At 48.9% G+C, this 17,567-nt stretch overlaps 1 protein-coding gene across 1 annotated transcript in view; it reads right to left on the reverse strand.

Annotated features, from left to right (window-relative positions):
• ABCA13 (ATP binding cassette subfamily A member 13) overlaps positions 1–17,567 on the reverse strand; it is a 320,465-nt gene that overhangs the window by 94,757 nt on the left and 208,141 nt on the right. The window contains exons 46-49 of the mRNA XM_045089507.1: positions 15,735–15,804; positions 12,142–12,260; positions 9,594–9,681; positions 3,770–3,878 (exon numbers count right to left, since the gene is read on the reverse strand). Coding sequence (XP_044945442.1) covers positions 3,770–3,878; positions 9,594–9,681; positions 12,142–12,260; positions 15,735–15,804 — 386 coding nt within the window. The remainder of the gene's footprint in view (positions 1–3,769; positions 3,879–9,593; positions 9,682–12,141; positions 12,261–15,734; positions 15,805–17,567) is intronic.

Consider the following 17,567-nt stretch of genomic DNA (forward strand, 5'->3'; position numbering starts at 1 on the left):
GAGCTTGTGCTTACGAGGGGCCCCGAGAAGCTGCCCACGTGTTGGGACACAGCAAGGGGGCCCACCCCAGGCTCTGGAGACTCCTTTCGGGGGTCTGAGTCTCTAAGGTCTCTAAGGTCTGCCTTAGAGATGCAGGAAGTTCCTGCATCTCTAACGCAGGGATGTCCATGTCTTGAAGACGCTGTCACAGGCCCACCGTGATGAGAGCAGGCTGTGCTGTGTGGTACAGTGGTCATACAGCTGGTGTCACCAGGGTGCCCCTTGTAGCCCGGTTCTGGGGAGCTGCTGGGGCCCAATGAGGAGCAGGGCACAGGCTCTGCTCTCGGGGCTCATCCAAGCTGTAAGTCGGCAGCTTTTGTTTCAGTGTAACAATGAAGCAGGGAGTCTAGCTCTACCCATTCCCAGCTGCTGAGACCAGCACCCAGGGGAACCCAGGACACTCCTGTTCCCAGCCCTCCGCACAGGGTTCCTAATCAACCCTTGGCTACTAATGTGCAAACCTTCTCCTGGGCGCTCTGATTGGTATGTCCCCTCTTCGCGGCCCAAACCTTCCTTTTGCACAACCACCACCTCAACAAGGCACATGAGAATTGAAATTCTGACAGAAACAAATAAAATATCTCTAAAGTTTCCAATAACAGAGGATAAATGTATTTTTCAGGTCAGCATGACTTTTCAACCAACAAGGATTCCACTCCTTAGAAGAGACGTTCCCGGGATGCATGTCATCTCACCTGGGAAGCCAGCCCCACGGCACACAAGTAGACTGACCCCCACCTCAGGACACCATTGTTCCCGTGACCCCAGCCAGTGACCCAGGACACAAGGACTTGACCAAACGCTGGACTCAAGACTGTGGCTCACAGCTGGAACCCAATTTAACACTTACGTGTTTAACTCAAGCTCTTACAAGTTAAGGTTCCTTTTGTAACGACAGCACTCTGTTCCTTGGGCATGGAAATTTTAGTTGCGATCATGGTTTTTATCTCCTGGGACACAGGTTTCAGCCCCTGCCTGATTCCTCCTCTCATCTCAGAGCTATCTAGACAGCATGCCCAGTCAAGCCACGAGCCCCTTAGGATCTCATGGCAACATCGGATCTCCACCGTACCCAAAATCTCTACTCCTTTATGGTCCCCCCCCCCACACACACACACTGTTACTGATGTCACACAATTACACTTCGTATGCCCCGTTCCCACTAACTCAGATCTGTAGTATTTGATGCTTTTACCTTTATACCTTGTATAAGAGTAAAATGTAAAGTTAAAAACCAAATGTTCCCTTTCACTCTCTCCTCCTTCCCAAACTTCCAGTCACTCCTTGTTTTGCACACGCACGTGTGCACACACACAGTTTCTGTTCTCACTCATTTTCAGCAAACTTCCACAGAACAGGGACAAGTGTTCAGTCTCCTACAACCCATAGCCTCTCTCAGCGTCTTTCCACCCATGGGATCTCCATCCCTACACTTCCACGGGACCAGCTCTCCGGGGGTGACCAGCCTAAGCCCTGCCTTCTCCCACCTCCTAAAGCCCCATGCAGGATGGCTCCCTGACGGGCTTGACCACCATCTTTATCAAGGGGAAGGCTGGAGGGTTTCGCTCACCCTCCTTGTACTGAGCTTGTGTCCCTCTCCTTTTCTGAATCCTACGGCACATGTTCATTCAACGTGTGACTCAAACCAGGCATCTCTGCGCCTGTACGCACCATTTTACCCCTTCACTGAACATGCATTTCTCCTGACTTAGATCTTTATAATCCCGTCTGGACCGACCAGGACCATCCTTTGTTCTTAAAACCTCAGATTTCTGATCTATATCCTTTAAACCTTTCTTTACATTTCCTTACTTGTCAAGTTCTTTAAATTCTCTCCTTTCCCCACGACTAATGCCTCAACCTTTTCTCTCACCTGTCTGCATGTTATAATTTCATTTTTTTCCCTCCAGAATCATGCTAGTCTTACATGTGAGCAACCAACTTCCAACAGGTCACTTGACTGCCACCGACCTCTGCCCTTTAGCCCACGGCTTCCCGGTTATTTAGTCTAATACATCACTTTGATCACAACATTCTCTTTCTCCATTAGAGGTAAAGGCTGTCTATAAGGAAAGTGTATAGTCCTCACTCTGTTAGACAAGGTCAAACAGAATTTGGCCTCAACCAACCGCAGTTGTCTCTCTACACTCACCTTTACAACAAGGTCAAAGTGGACTCTGCCACTGAACTTGAAAGGACACTATGATTCTCCCGTGCTAATAATACAGTAGCTTTCAATCAAACTTATGCCCATCCTTCAAGATCCAAGATCCGTGGTTCGCGACACCTGCCCAGGAAGCGGTTCCGCTTGTGCCCTTCAGAAGTGACCCCTCACTTCCTGCAGCAGTAGAAGGAAGGCTCTGCTGTCAACCAGACCTAGAGCCACAGCACGGCCCCACGGCCTACCCTGCCCAGAGCCATCGCCAGTAGGCAATTTCTCTTAACCTTGGTTTTCTAATCAGTGAAGTAGGTTAATACTGGCCATCTTACAAAACCGCTGTGAAAAATGAAATGACACCACGGGTGTTACATCTCTACTAGAGACCCCCGTACACTCAAGGCACTTACTGATAGGGCTCTGCTGTCTGTCATCTGAGGGACCTCCGTGTTTTTCCTATTTTTCTTAGGCATGCATATTTTCACTTTTGTATATTACCTACTATTGTTCCAACATAATTAAAGTGTCACAAAATAATTTAATCTTATTTTATTAAAAACTTGGTGGATAACGGGGGGGCCTGGGTGGCTCAGTGGGTTAATGCCTCTGCCTTTGGCTCAGGTCATGATCCCAGGGTTCTGGGATCAAGCCCTGCATCGGGCTCTCTGCTCAGCAGGGAGCCTGCTTCCCCTTCTCTCTCTGCCTGCCTCTGCCTACTTGTGATCTCTCTCTGTCAAATAAATAAATAAAATCTTAGAAAAAAAAACTTGGTGGATAAAGGAAAACAAATATGGAAGTAAAAGATAGGGCTAGGGTAGAGCAAGAACATTAGGGTAATCGCTCCACGTTTATGCCCAGGAAGACTGACGCTTCAACAAGTACATCTTGTGAATATATTATGATATGTGTGGCCTGCTGGTGCTTACACACTTGATGACTTTATGACTTTATTTTTTTTTTTAAGGAATCTGGAAGAATTTGATAAATTACAATGTATGCCACCGCAGGAAACAATAACATCCCCTTAAATCAATAGCTTCACTCTGGATTCCAGAAATGAACTTGTGTCAATTTTTTCAAAATAAGTCTTCTTCAACTAAATATCAAATAATGTCATTATTTCAGTATAGGAAAGCACAGGCCATGAGTCCTCGATCAGCTTAGATAATTGATGAGTTGAGGGCCCAGCTCAGAACAGACGATGATGTTTGCATTCCCTACAAGATGGGTGATCTCTACTATCTACAAGATTACTCCATATAAAAACGTCCTAAAAAGAAATCATTTTTGGTTCTGTAAGATTAAAGTCACAAGGGGGGACTCTCCATCATCTCTTACCCCCTCATTGTGCAGATTTGGCCATAAGTGCGAGAAGCTAAGACCAGTTAATGATCCCAAACAGAAGCCCATAGGGCCTACCACTTTGCATGTATTTATATGGGAACAGGCTGCCCTAGGAAAACCTTCCCACCACGCTTCACATTCATAGGCTTGATCTTTTCTACCTCCTCCACCTTTAAAGACATTGTGTTTTGAGAGCAGCAATTGATAATGCATGAAAAACGACATTACCGTATTGTCTCCAGTCCCGGTCGGGTGGTAAGTGTCTCCACAGTATCAGGTTGTTCAGATGATTCAAGTAGGAAGGTAGGGAATGGAAGCCCTTCTGATTGTACCACACCTACGAGAGAGAGGTGACATAATGGCTCTCGTGAAATTAGTTCCTCAGTCTTCGTCAGTAACTCCTGGACAAGAAGGACACGTGTCCGTTAGGTTCAACAGCACCTGAATGTCGGGCCCAGCACCGTGTCCCCGCATGGCTGGCAGAGAGCAGTGAAATTCTCTGTCCGCTAATTTTATATTTATCTCAAGCATATAATTTCCAGCTAAAAATAGATGAATTTTCCCCAGAACAAATGTGAATGTTGCTCTATAATTATATTCTCACAGCGAAAAAAGAACCTAAACCCATCATTTTTTTTTTCTTTCCCTGTTGGTAATCTAATAAAATTTGACCTGCAAATTAAAAGCTGAGGAAATGATCAGAAAAAAATGATTACTTTCAAATTAATAACTGAATGTGGAACATTATTTCTCAAAATAAATGGAACTGAGCATTTGCTGAGCGTGGAGAATAAAGTCGCGCGTCCGTGGGACAGGCAGAAGACGTGAGAGAGAAGAGGAGACAGACAGTGCTATTACAGCCGAGATAATACGGAGCAGGGAAAAGGACTAATTGAACCATTAGTATCTGTATTTCGAGATATCAACATTTTAATGAACTTTTTTTTTTCTTTCTTTTTTTTTTTTTTTTTTGAAGTACACTCACTGTGTAAAGCTGGGGAGCTGTCTTGGAGAGATCTGAGGACATCACCGTCCACTTCTGGTCTTGACTCCATTGACTGGACAGCTCGCTTCTCTAGCGCTGTCTTTTCTGACCCAAAACCACTCTCTGCAGAAGCAGATCTGATCCCCATGAAGTCAGAACCTGCTCCGAAGAACCTATCCAGGCCCACACCGTTTGCAAAGTGAGGGCCACACCTCAAGTCCCTGGCTCTCAACTACATTCTTTTCCACTTCATGCCACTAGAACCTGTTGTCTTCCCACCAGGATCCCGGGGGCAGCTGTGTGTTCATGGGAATGGCTGAGGGACACACTATCTCTCATTACTTTCGAAAAAACAACTCCCTACCAGACAAGGTTCCCCGAGTCTTTCTCCCATAGCTCACTTCCTTAAGCAATTCAGAAAACAGACCCCTTTCTCTGTCATGCCAGCTACTCACCCTCCTCTTGGAATAGTTTAAGGTCACAGAGATATTTTTGTGAATTTTTTTTTTTTTAAACTCCAAAGAGGAAGGCGTCCCATTTGGGCAGGACTAACCATGGGACCTAGGACATCGTACGGTCTTCTAGGGTGAGTCTGAGCAGATCTAAGATTGTGTAACAATTTTTTTTATTTATTTTTATTTTTTTATGTTTGTATTTTTTTTTCTTTTAAAGATTTTATTTATTTATTTGACAGAGAGAAATCACAAGTAGATGGAGAGGCAGGCAGAGAGAGAGAGGGAAACAGGCTCCCTGCTGAGCAGAGAGCCCGATGCGGGATTCAATCCCAGGACCCTGAGATCATGACCTGAGCAGAAGGCAGCGGCTTAACCCGCTGAGCTACCCAGGCGCCCCATATGTTTGTATTTTTTAAGTAAGCTCTACGCCTAATGTGGGCTTCAACTTGTGACCCCGATCAAGCACTGCCAACTCCACTGACTGAGCCGCCCAGATGCCCGCAAACTTTAAAGACACAAATGTGTGTTTGCAAACTTACAGATGTGTGGAATTCACACACTTCGTTCTGAAAAGCATGGGAAGGCACAGTTTCTGTGATGGGGGGGTTGGCACTAAACTGGGGGCTCATGTCACAGACCAGGGCCACCTTGTGCATCCAACAAGGATTCCTCCCATACAGACCCATCCTGCCACGCCTGGTCTCTCAACCCAGGTACTGCCATATTTCTGGAATCCTTCAGCTGGGATCCTGCTGAAGTCAAGGGACAGGTGAATACAGTAGAAAAAACCCTGCCAGTAGACACTGGAACTCCTGGCATGGATGTCTAGGACCTGGCTCTGCCCCACGCCGTGACTCCCTGACTGCTTCACCAGAGGGCAAGAGGAGAGACTATAGTGGCCTTTTCCCTAGGTCAGGGTTTTCTGTTTTCATTGTGTTTCATTTGTTTGTTTTAATCTAATTTATTTAAAAGCAGGGTGGGGTTCTTTTTGACTGAGGAAGGACAGGGAACATGGGTATGGAGACTGAAGTGTCATTGCTGTAGTCGGTGGCAGCGTGGCTGGGAGCTCACTCACTCCCCATCCCACTCTCCGGAGGCTCAGAAACACCTGTGTCTGATTGCATTTATGACCCGCGTCCTCCACACCCTCCGTGCAGCCCTATGCCTCCCCCCTCTGAACATGGGCTCAGTTGCGTGGCTCGGTCACGTGGCTCTCTCTGGCCAACAGAATGTGGCACAGGATGGGTTTGAAAACGGCTCCCCTGTGCCTGCAGCCCCTCTATGCCTCTGATGAGTGGAGTCCCCCACATCATGCTGAAGAGGCCACAGCCAACCCCCCACACGTGGGCATGAGTGACCAGGTCCATGCCACTGAGCCTCCAGCAGGAGGATCCCTGGACTCCGGACCTGATAAAGACGTACTATGGCAGCCATGGGGATCCAGGGCAGCACTGTCGTGGCAGCGGGTGGCTGATACACACATTGGTACCGTACTCACAGGAACCTCATTACAGTCACTAACACAAAAAACAGATGGCATTGATTTTAAGATCAACATGTGGGTGACAAAGAAACATTTAGAAAAATCTGGAGATTATGGGAGAAAAACTTTAGAAGTGCAAGGGGGGAATGGCAAGAAAATAGATATCGATAACAGAAGAGATGCAGTTCAAAACATCTGGTAAAGCATCACCTGTGGTAACTTCAAAGATAGAAATTGTGCCCAATGCACTCCTTGGCTGGGGTCTGCAGGTCTGGAGACAAAATGCCAGGAGATGGCCGCAGAATGGAGACCAAGTCAGGGGTGTGGCAGCTGGAAGCTGCAAGGGTGGTGCTAAGTGACCCTCTCAGGGGGACAGAAGGTCATCTGGGAACCTAAGGGAGACGCCCCATTGTACCCTGACAGTCCCAAAACACCAGGGCATCCATTTTGCAGGAGCAGCGTGTCTCAGCAAGAACCGTGTGTAGCCACGGACCTCAGGCGGATAAACAACCCACAGGACCTCCCAGGGAGCGAGGTCAGGAGGGTCCTGCCAGCAGAGGACACCAAGGGAAAAGGGGTCTGAGTCCAGTTCTCTATAGGCAAGAAGCAGCCTGTTGCCCAAAAGGTATATTTCCAAATGTCCCCTCATAGGTGGCCATCGAAGATGACAAAGAAGCAAGGGACAGAGAGCAACCAGTGGCCGTGGAGAAGGTAGAGCGAGACCACACCCAGGGAGCAGGACCAGCACCAGGTGAAGGGGCCTCAGCCTGGGGAGGGACGCCGGAACACTTGCTGAGCACGGGCCCCTCGGACCAGTGAGCTCAACAACCGACCGTCCCTTGTTGATGCTGGTGACGGCCTGGGGTTCTTTGCCATACAGAATCACCTTGCCAGGGAACGAGTAATTCACAGAGGGGGAGCATTCTTGACCTTCTGTTTCAGTTCTGTTAACTGGCCCTTCCTTGGGATGAATTTTAAATTCTTTAGGTAAGTTATATATACTTTAGGGTGATCTGAAAATTAACATTTCAGACTTAGCAGAGTCCAAAGGAAGAGCTTTTTTTCCTTCCTCCCTTCCTCCCCGTCCCCCCGGCTCCCTGCCCCCCTCCTTCCCTTCTTTTTCTTCCCTGAAGAAGGATTTTCTAAAACACGAGGCTATGTTCTGCAAATAAGATGTGGGATTTCCTTCCCCGCCAGCCTGGAAGTCAGGACACAGGAAAATCTGGTCACCGACGGAGGACATTAATCTGCTTTCAAGAACACATTATGACACCTCAAAACAGACCTTTCCTCTCAGAGCACGAGTAACTGTGTTTTAGAAAAGCAACTAAGTAGCTGCAAGGAGGGAAAAAGATCCCTCCCTGGACGTTCAAACGTCTCAAATCCCTCTGAGCATGGAAGACTGTGTGTCAAACCCTGGGCAGGGAGCGGTGGCCTTATCTGAAGTGCCTACATTCTGGAAGGTGTTTGGATTAAACAAGCTGAACACTCCAGATGTGTACAAATAACAAAGGCCCCAGGACAGCCATTCTACAACATAATACTTTCATTCACCCTGGTCTGTTTCTATGCAAATTTCCCATTTTCTCTACAAAGAGGCTATGGAAATCAGACAGCCTCTTACAATCATACCCTAAAGGCCAAAGCCAAGGCCAGTGGTAATTCCTGAAAAGGGAATGCAGTGATTTAGTCTGACATCAGCCACCAAGAGCTCCTGGGGACCTTCAGACAGCCAATGCCTTCACAGCCACTGAGGCACCCTAACTCCCTAGCTCCTTACAAAGGGGATTGTTCCCCAGACATCCCAATACAATGCACATGCTGGCCTGTGTCTGGAAAATGACATTAGAAACTGCAGAAGTGGGGCATCTGGGGGGCTCTGTCAGTAAAGCATCTGCCTTTGGCTTGGGTCATGATCTCAGAGTCCTGGGATCAAGACCCCACATGGGACTCCCTGCTCAGCTGGGAGGCTACTTCTCCCTCTCCCTCTGCCTGCCACTTCCCCCTGCTAGTGCATGCGCTCTCTCTCGCTCTCTGACAGAAAAAAAAAAAAAAAAGAAAGAAAGAAAAAGAAAGAGAAAAAGGAGCAGGTTCCAGGAAGCCCAGACTGCCAGTCCCACATGTCTGTACACCTACACGCTCTGAAGATTGTTTTGGACTGGTATAGATTGAAAAGGTAAAATATTCTCAAAGGAAAAGAACAGATTCCTTATACCAATTTGGCACATTTTAGTACTAGCTGTATCAGACATTCAAGAAGCCAGCGAAGGTATTTTAGATTATTTTTCTCCCAAGCTATGAATTCTGATATTTTCCTCGTGAGCAATCAATCTTCTCTTGGGTGCTGCCCGCAGAGGAAGAGAGACAGGAAGAGTCCTCAGCTAAAGGAGAAATTTGTGACCAGGGGTACATGGTGATGGTCATTCTTTGTCCGCGATTACCTAGTGAAATACGACGGTTAAAACTACCATAGGGGATTATACTGTGAATCATGAATATGAAAACTTGCTCAGGGATTACACTCTGAAATACTTGTGAAGATACTTGGTTCCACCAAGGGGAGCCCCGGCAGTCACTCGCCCTTGCCGTGGTCCACGAAAGTCCGACCACAATGCAGGACCCCCCCACCACGCAGGAACCCCCACCACCACACTCTATCCTTTCTAGATTTCTCTCCCAATAGGCACCGACACCAGACTAGTTCACCCATCCCTGGCAATGAAAGCTTTGAATCTCTGGTCTTTCCCCATCTGAAAACAGTGTCCTTCCTTCCTTGGAGAATTTCTGCTGTGAGTCACCACCTCTGAGTTATCATTGGTGGACCAAGGCATGTTTCCTTGGATCCACTCCCATTCCACACAACTGAAGAGCCCTCCCACATATTCTCAGCGATACCGAGGGAAACATTTCTAATTCACTGGGATCGTCCCAGCAGGGCTTGAAAACCAGATCCATACTAGCAATTCTGAGTAAAAACGTCTTCTCTGTGCTGGCTTTCAGTCCACCCAGCCTTCATAGTAAAAAATGCTAGGGTCTGTTTCGGTTCCCCTCATGCCCGTGAGTATATCTACATGCCAAGTTTCCCCAGATACTCTCTAACACAGGAAGGAAAAAGAGGGAAACTCTTACCTTCGCCAGAGTGTCTGGTTGCGATGTATTTGGATTTGCATCTTGACCTTGATCAGGGATCTGCACCCCGAAAGACCAGCCCCCAAGCCTGATAACAGGAACAGGTGTTAGTGCTTTATTTTCTATTTTGTTTACTTTTTTAAGATTTTGTTTATTTGACAGAGAGAGAGAGAGAAAGGGTGAGCACACACAAGGGGCAGGGAGAGACAGGCAGAGGGAGAGGAAAAAGCAGGCTCCCCACTGAGCAGGGAGCCTGATGCAAGTCTTGATACCAGGACTCTGGGATCATGACCTGAGCCAAAGGCAGACGCTTAACTGAGCCCCCGAAGTGCCCCAGGAGTTAGTGCTCTAACCATTGAGCCAGGACATCCAAGCACAGGACACTCCATCACCACTAAGTAGTTAGGATGGCCTGAGAACAGTAGCCCCCTAATCATCCACCTTTGGTGATACGACTGCGCAGGGGCTCAGGGTACAGACGGGCTTGGTGGGGCTCCTGGATCAGACGTCCATGGTGGACCTTGTGTATTCAGCAAGTGTGGCTAAGACTTGCTGTACTGGAAAGTGTCCTACGGGGACTGATACTTGGTTAGGAAATGCCTGTCATGTCCAGGAGGGGGTGATCACCAGCAAGCTAACTATTTTAATTAAAAGTCACTCCTCCTGCAGATTGACTATTCTGATTTACATAATCATAATTTACATAGTTTACATAATTTGCATAATTTACATAATTCACATAATCCATCACTCTTTCAAGCTACCCCACTTTGCACTGTTTTGCTTCCCTTCTCTGGCTTCTGTCCTGTGAATCACCCCATCCAGGAAGGTGTCCAGAGGACTTCAGCTGGGGTCAACTTCCTCCTCTTTGGGCTCTCACAACACCCAACATCCCCAAGCATTAATTCACCTGTCAGCCCAGGTTTCCACGGTCTGTCTGCTGGTTTATCGCTCACGCGATAAACTCTGTGAGTTTCCCTGGGTGGGGACAACACCTTTTCCCTCCGTATCCCACGGGCTGTGCTCTGCAGTATCTGGAACCTGCAGAGCTCCCAAAACTGTGGGGCATTAAAAAGGAAGGCTCCTATTTAATTTTGGATAGAGTAAGACTGAAGAACAGCCTTCCGTGGACAGTCCCGCTTCCCTGAGCAGAACTGAGGCAAAGGAATAAGGATACATTCCCACTGGGCTCAGTGCATTCATTCATTCACTCACTCATTCATTCATTCATTCATTCCAGGGTGAATTCACTTGAGAGACAATGAATGGGCACCTTCTAGGTGCCAGATATTATGTTGTGCCCCAGACATATAAGTCCCGCCTTTGCCTGGGACATGTGTAAAAACACAAGAGGTGATCTTGGGGGCATCTGGGTGGTTCAGTCAGTTGAGCTTCTGACTCTTGATTTCGGCTCAGGTTGTGATTTCAGGGTCAATGGATCGAGCCCTGCATCAGGATCTGTGTGCAGCTTGGGCTCTCTCTCCCTCTCTCTCTCTCAAATAAATAAATCTTAAAAAATAAATAAATAAATAAATAAATAAAAATAAAAAATAAAAAGATCTAAGAGAGGGGCAGCAGGAGTGGCAGCGGAAGCACACTGGGAGGTGTCGGGGGAGGGAGCGCTGCTGGGGCAGCGAAGGAAAAGTCACAGGGTGTCCCAGGCCCTGCAGAAGGGCCCAGGGAGGCTTCTGTATTGAAGAAACAGGATGCACTTGAGGTCCCAGGAAATCTGCTGGCGTGGCAAACGTGGCCTCCGTCGAAAGTGATGAGCAGCGCCTATCCCCACACTCCTCGTCCAGATCCCCACCCCCACCAGGCTCAAGGAGATTCAGCACCAAACAAGAGCCTTCCCAGAAACTGCCTAGGATGGCAGTCGGCCCCACGTCCACATGTCAGATGCTGCGCGGAGAGGGAGATCTCAAAGGAGGCCATTTCATTGTGCTGGGATGTTAGCTGCCCTTAACCTCCAAACAGGTAAACCACCTCTCGGCTCCAGTGAGGGAATCTCCATTGATAGGACCCCCACCTCACCCCTACCCACCAAGTGGGAGAGCGAAAACCAGCAGTGAGCAACCTTGTTAAGGTCGGCAGCATTTCTTTGGAATTTTTATGAGCATCAACGTTAAACATTTGACTTTTTTGAGTTTTTAAGAATGTTGGCATTTGAGGGGGTGCCTGGGTGGCTGAGTTGGTGAAGCATCTGCCTTCGGCTCACATTGTGACCCCAGGGTCTTGGGATCAAGTCCCACATCAGGCTCCCTGCTCAGCCAGGAGCCTGCTTCTCCCTCTCCTGTTCCCCCTGCTTGTGTTCTCTCTCTCTCTCTCTCTCAAATAGATAAAATCTTTAAAAAAGGAAAAGAAGAAAGAAAGAAAGGAAGAAGAAAAAAAGAGAATAGAGAAAAGAAAGGAAAAGGAAAGGAAAGGAAAGAAAAAAGAAAGGAAAAGAAAAGAAAAGGAAAGGAAAGAAAAAGAATGTTGGCAGTTGAAACAATAGGCTTTCCATAGTGACCTGAAGAACAGAAAAGACCCAGGGACAATCTGGACCCACCTGGGTCTCTCCGACGGCACCAGCAAGTACTCCTCCAGGTGGAAGGCTGACAGGTCCAGCAGAATGTGCCCCTGGCGGCTGGTCAGGTAGGGAGCCCCAGCGCTTGTGTTTGGACACTTCTGTAATTGTTTCCAAAGAGGGAAAATAGAAACTTTGTTATAACCCACACACAGCCTCTCTGAAATCACTTTCAACATGACTTTTGCCAGTTTCCTTTTCCTTTTCTCATAACTTCTCTGTGGCTTTTCCGTGCTCTGGTTTGCTAAGCTCCTTGAGAGTCCCCTGCGTTTGAGAATTATACCAGAATCCCACCGTGACCTTTGCCTGCAGTTTTGACCAGGAACTTCACATCCTTCTCTGCAAGCAAGTTTGGGTGAATTTGCAAGAACTCAAAAGGGAACAATATTTCCACGGGGAAATCTGGCATCTGATGAAATTGAGGCACTGAGTTGAGGGCCACTACGCAGGAGAACTCAAGGGACAGTGTCTCTCACAGAAGTCCCATAAGTAGAAGCCAAACGGCTCTGGTCCAGCACTCACTGGGAGGGCTGACACCTGCCCAGAGCCACGGACTCCTCGCTGCTCAGAGAGGCTCGCCCCAGCACCGTCAGGATCCAGACTCTTGTTTCCCAGAACAGTCCAGAAAAGACAACCCTCTCAGGCAGCTACACCACCAGGACTCCCTTCAGCTTCTAAAGCTTTCCCATCCGCATGCTGTAAGTGAACCCAGCCTCCCCCAGCTCCTAGGCTTTCTAGGGATCGGACACCCATAAAAGGACGGCAAAGTAAGGGTCATAGATAATTCCAGATAAGGCTTCCAGGTTTGTGATCAAACGGACAGGAAAGGCAGGGAAAGGAATGAGAGTCATTATCAATTTCTGCCAATGTCAGTGACCTCAGTCCAGGGGAATGCAACACCCTGTCTAGTTTCCCTACCTCCGGCTTCCTTTCTAATCCATCTGGATTAGATGGACACATCTCTCTAGAGCAGCCGGGTTCACCCAGGTGCCCGCCTTGCAGAAAAAATCAAATTCCAATCAAGAAGTCAGGGGCACTAGAACATGTCCTCAGTTTCTGTTTCTAACCTTATCTGTTTGGTTCCACCCCAACATGCCCTCTGTAAGCTGAATACTGGCCTGCGAAGGTGTCAGGTCTGAAACTTGGGAAAGTACTTGAAAGGGCTGAAAGGGCTTCAATGGCAAACTTTGCAGACGTTATTCAAGTAAGCATGGAAAGGGGAGACTCTCCTGGATTGTCAGGGTAAGTCCTAAAGCAGGCACATGCACCCTTGGAAGAGGGAGAGGCAGAGAGAGAGGAGGAGGACAAAGAACAGGAAGGAAGGAGGCAGCAGATGCTGGAAGGAATAGGAACAGACTCTGTCACCGCCTCCAGGCAGAGCGCCCTGATTTCATCCCTGTACACCGGTTTTCAGACGACTGACTCCAGGCAGTGATAGGATGGACTTGTTGCTTGAAGGCACCCTATCTATGACAAGTCATTACAGCAGAGACAGGAGGCGAGTTCCCCCTTCACTCAGTCTGTGGGAAGCCACGCTCTTTGTCGATGGTAGGCTTTGAGTCATATCTTGGGGTTCTCCCGGGACAGTGAAGCCTGAAACAACCCCTGGTTCTCCGGGGCCAGCTCGATTCCAGTGCCCTTGCAGTGGCGTTGTCTACCAAGCAACATGTCCCCCTCAGAAGCAGGATTGCCCTGGAACACTGCTGTAGGTTCGGAAAGACTCACACAATCAATGAAAACCCCAGGGAATGGGCGTATTCATGCACACCGGGGCCTCTGGATGATACATGTGAATTTAAGGGGAGAGAAATACTTTGCCTTCCAGTAACTGGGCTCAGCATGATCTCTGGAGAGTGGAGACCCAGCGCTGGGTTCTGGCCATCCTCCCGCACACCGTGTGCGGCCCCTCTGGGCCAGCCTGTAAGGCGGCACCATTCCGTGCGGCGGTTCTGAACTCCACCCGGACGTCCTGTCTCCTGGACCAGAGTCCTCTGCCTCCCAAAGTGTGGAGCAGCATTTCTCAAAGTGCGTCTCAAGGAACCCAGGTCCACAGACAGGAAGGAGTCATTGGTCGAGTAATCAGCAGGGAATCCTGTGTCTGTTCTAACCCACCATCGGCGCCAGCACGAGCTGGCATCAGGATGGGCTGCAGCAAGGGGACCCATTTGGTTCCTCTTTATCTGCATGTCCGAGGCTTGTCTGGCTATGTCACAGGAGCCTTTCTTCCCTCCGTGCATAATACTGCAATGTTATGGTTCACGCAAGTTGGCGTGAATTTAGGAACATCTCTGTTCCTTTGCCATGGACACCCAGTCTAGTGACAACAGAGCTAAGGCAGCTCATAGGAAAAGGTGCTGATTGAACAGAATGATTAAGTCAAGGCCAGGAATAAGGGCACAGAATGAAAAATTAGTGGTTTCATAACAGAAGGGAATAAACAAGAGAGGGAGGAATCCATCATTGCATCCAGAAAACCGGGAGCCAGAGGTAGCTGGGCTCTCCCTGCAAAGAAGCACGCAAGAGGGCTGAGCAGCCAGATAGCCAGGTCCCGGGGACATGGGTGGAGTCTCAGCAAACTCTCAGGTCAGCCACCAACCATGCCTCTGCCACGGGGCTGTGCCACTGCTCTCACTCACGTGCCACACTCTGCGTCAGAGAAGAAAACAGGCCAGATCCATCCAGACAAAAACCTCCTCAAGTCACTAAGCTAGTAAAAGAAATATATCCCATGTTCCACTAAACAGAAAATCCCTGAAAACATGGGCTTCATGGGACCATGTTTTCCTAACAGACCCTTGGTCCATTTCAACTGCTTTTCCTTTCTGGAAATGAGGATTGCACATTAGCTTGGTGAGTGTGGCTAACAGGCTTTCTTATTAATTACCTTTTGAGATTTGCTTTGAGATGAGTTCCAGTCAGCTTTCCAAATAAGTTCCAATTCCCACCCTGGCGCAGAGTGGAGAGCTTAGAGCCCCGCTTTAACAGTGGAATCCGTACCCCCATCTGTTTCTATAGGACAGCCGTAATCCAACAAGACGGGTGGTACCTTAGCTTCTAATATGTAGCTCTCTCCACACTCCAGCACGTATAAGACAGGACGCTGGAGGTCATCCTGCCTTAAAATTGGGGGAAATGTCTCCCCAAAAGGCAATTCTAGCTTCTTTCTCATGAATCGAAGATTAATTTGCTCACTAAATGCTGTCAGAGATGTCAATGGTCATGAACAGCAGAAAATGAGTAGTAGGGTCACTGTAGAGCCCACAGAACATGCCAGGTCACTGGGGAGCCCACAGAACATCCCAGGTCACTGTAGAGCCCACAGAACATGCCAGGTCACTGGGGAGTCCACAGAATATCCCAGGTCACTGTAGAGCCCACAGAACATCATATCATGTAAATGTCCACTCTGTGTACTGTAACTTTTCCCAGAACCAGCTAATCAGGTCAAGCAGAGAGTCACAGAAGCTCCCTGAGTTAACGGTGATGAAGACGTAGACGTCGTAAACAGAGTACGCTCATTTTTGTGACTTGAGGTTTGAAACCTACAAAAGATATAACACACCATAGAAACCTACCAGGCAGCCACAGGAGTCGGGCGTTCGGGCCTGAGACAGGGGATCCGCGCGCCAGCATGAAGAATTCCTCCTAGCAAACAAAGGAGAGACTCAGGATGATCTTTCTGATAACAGAGCTCCTTGATTTCCATAAAAGTGAGTTGCACCAGCCCAGAGCCGCTCAGGAGATAGTTATCTCCTGCTGCAGAAGGCAGAGCTCTTACATTTGTTTTCACAGCTTGAGCTGCTAATCTGATGACAACGTTTCATTACAATGACAGTATTTCCATTCTATTAAATGATGCTCACTTGGTTGGCTGTACGGAAAGTGCTGCCAAGGCTCCCAGGAACGTGCGCCGGGGCCCGGGGCTCATCTGCCTGCGCAGACACCTGCTCTCAGGCACTCTGCTCTGTGCACCACGCCAGCCAGCGATAAGCATAGGAGCTGCTAATTCGGCTTCGTGGAGCGACACAGCGATTTAATCAGCATTTAAAGACAAACAAGGATTAATTTTCCAGTATGAAGAAAGGCCGCTGGACAGAAGCGGTGAGGAAAGGACCTCGTGGAGTGGCTCCAAACCTTTCATTCCGAAGTTTCCCGGGTGCTCTCACCCTTGGAGTCTCCGTCTCTTTTTTCCTGATGCTCATAAATCAGAAGTTGCTTTAGTAATAATCATCCCTCTCTCCTCAAAACTTGGTCAAGAAGGGAGGAAATGAACATTTCCCGAACAACAGACACGCTGCTGGGGATTTTTGCCAAAACGTCCCGCTGGCCCCGCTTTTCAGAAGGGGAAATGGAGGCTCTCAGAGAGAGCTCGTCCAAGGTCACACTGAGTAGGACAGGTCTTTGGTGCCCTGAGCTCCTGGCTCTGGGCTGTGCTGCTCCCAGGTGCTCCCACCAAGGTGCAGAGCTCCAGGCGACGACAAGAAGACCCTTGCTGTGTCCACAGAAGCAGGTCAACGAGAGCCTGGCTTCTTCCGGTCTGGGATGTGGCATTCAGGAATGCTGGGTTTCCGGTCTCCGGAATGCAGGGAAGCTGAGATTCCTGTCTGGTATGCATTTTGAATCTTGGAATGAGGGAGCTGCCCTAAGGGCCTGATCTCAGGAGGAAAGGGCCCTGAGACACAAACTTGCCTAAAGGAACAACAGCCTTTCCCACGGGGGCAGCAAGGGCACCCCAGCCCGTCTCAAGGCTGGCTTCAAGCTAACACTGCCTTGCTCGTGGCCTAAGTCCCTCGGTCTATAGCAAACCTCACTCACTCGCCTTGAGATCTGCAGACCACTGGCCTGGAGAGCGAAGGACCAGAATTTCCCAGAAGACCAGCCCTGACTGCACTTGAGAACACCTGCCAATGCCAGCAAGTCTGTTCAGGGTCCTGTGGACAGGTGACTCAGCACCAAGCACTCACTTCTCTGGCACGGAGACCCTCCCCCTGCTTTTCCAGCACCCTCCCCTCTAAAATTCTCCCGCTTGGCCTGGAGGATGGCCTTTGGGACCATAGCCCACCTTATCTTCCCAGATGGCCAGCTTCCTGAATGAAGCAGACTTTCCTCACCCACGATTCCTCGTCCCTCAAGTATCAGGTTTCCAGGGGCGAGCCATGGAACCTGAGTTCAGAACAGGTACCCGGTCCAGTAACAAGACCACCATAGCACGTGAGCTGAGCGCTACTCTTTCTAGAGAACCGGGAGCCCGGGATGCAGAAACAGAGCCCACGACACACAGCAAAGACAGGGTAGAGCTGAGATGTGGGCTCAGGCAGCGTGCCTGAATCCGGGCTCTCTGCCCCTGCCCCACCAGGGCAGATCTGCGCACTCCTCGGGATCTCAGGGCTTCACCTCAACATCCTGAG

Source organism: Mustela putorius, unplaced genomic scaffold, assembly GCF_011764305.1.
Source record: "Mustela putorius furo isolate JIRA1106 unplaced genomic scaffold, ASM1176430v1.1 tig00003845_pilon_pilon_pilon, whole genome shotgun sequence".
Classification (NCBI taxonomy): domain Eukaryota; kingdom Metazoa; phylum Chordata; class Mammalia; order Carnivora; family Mustelidae; genus Mustela; species Mustela putorius.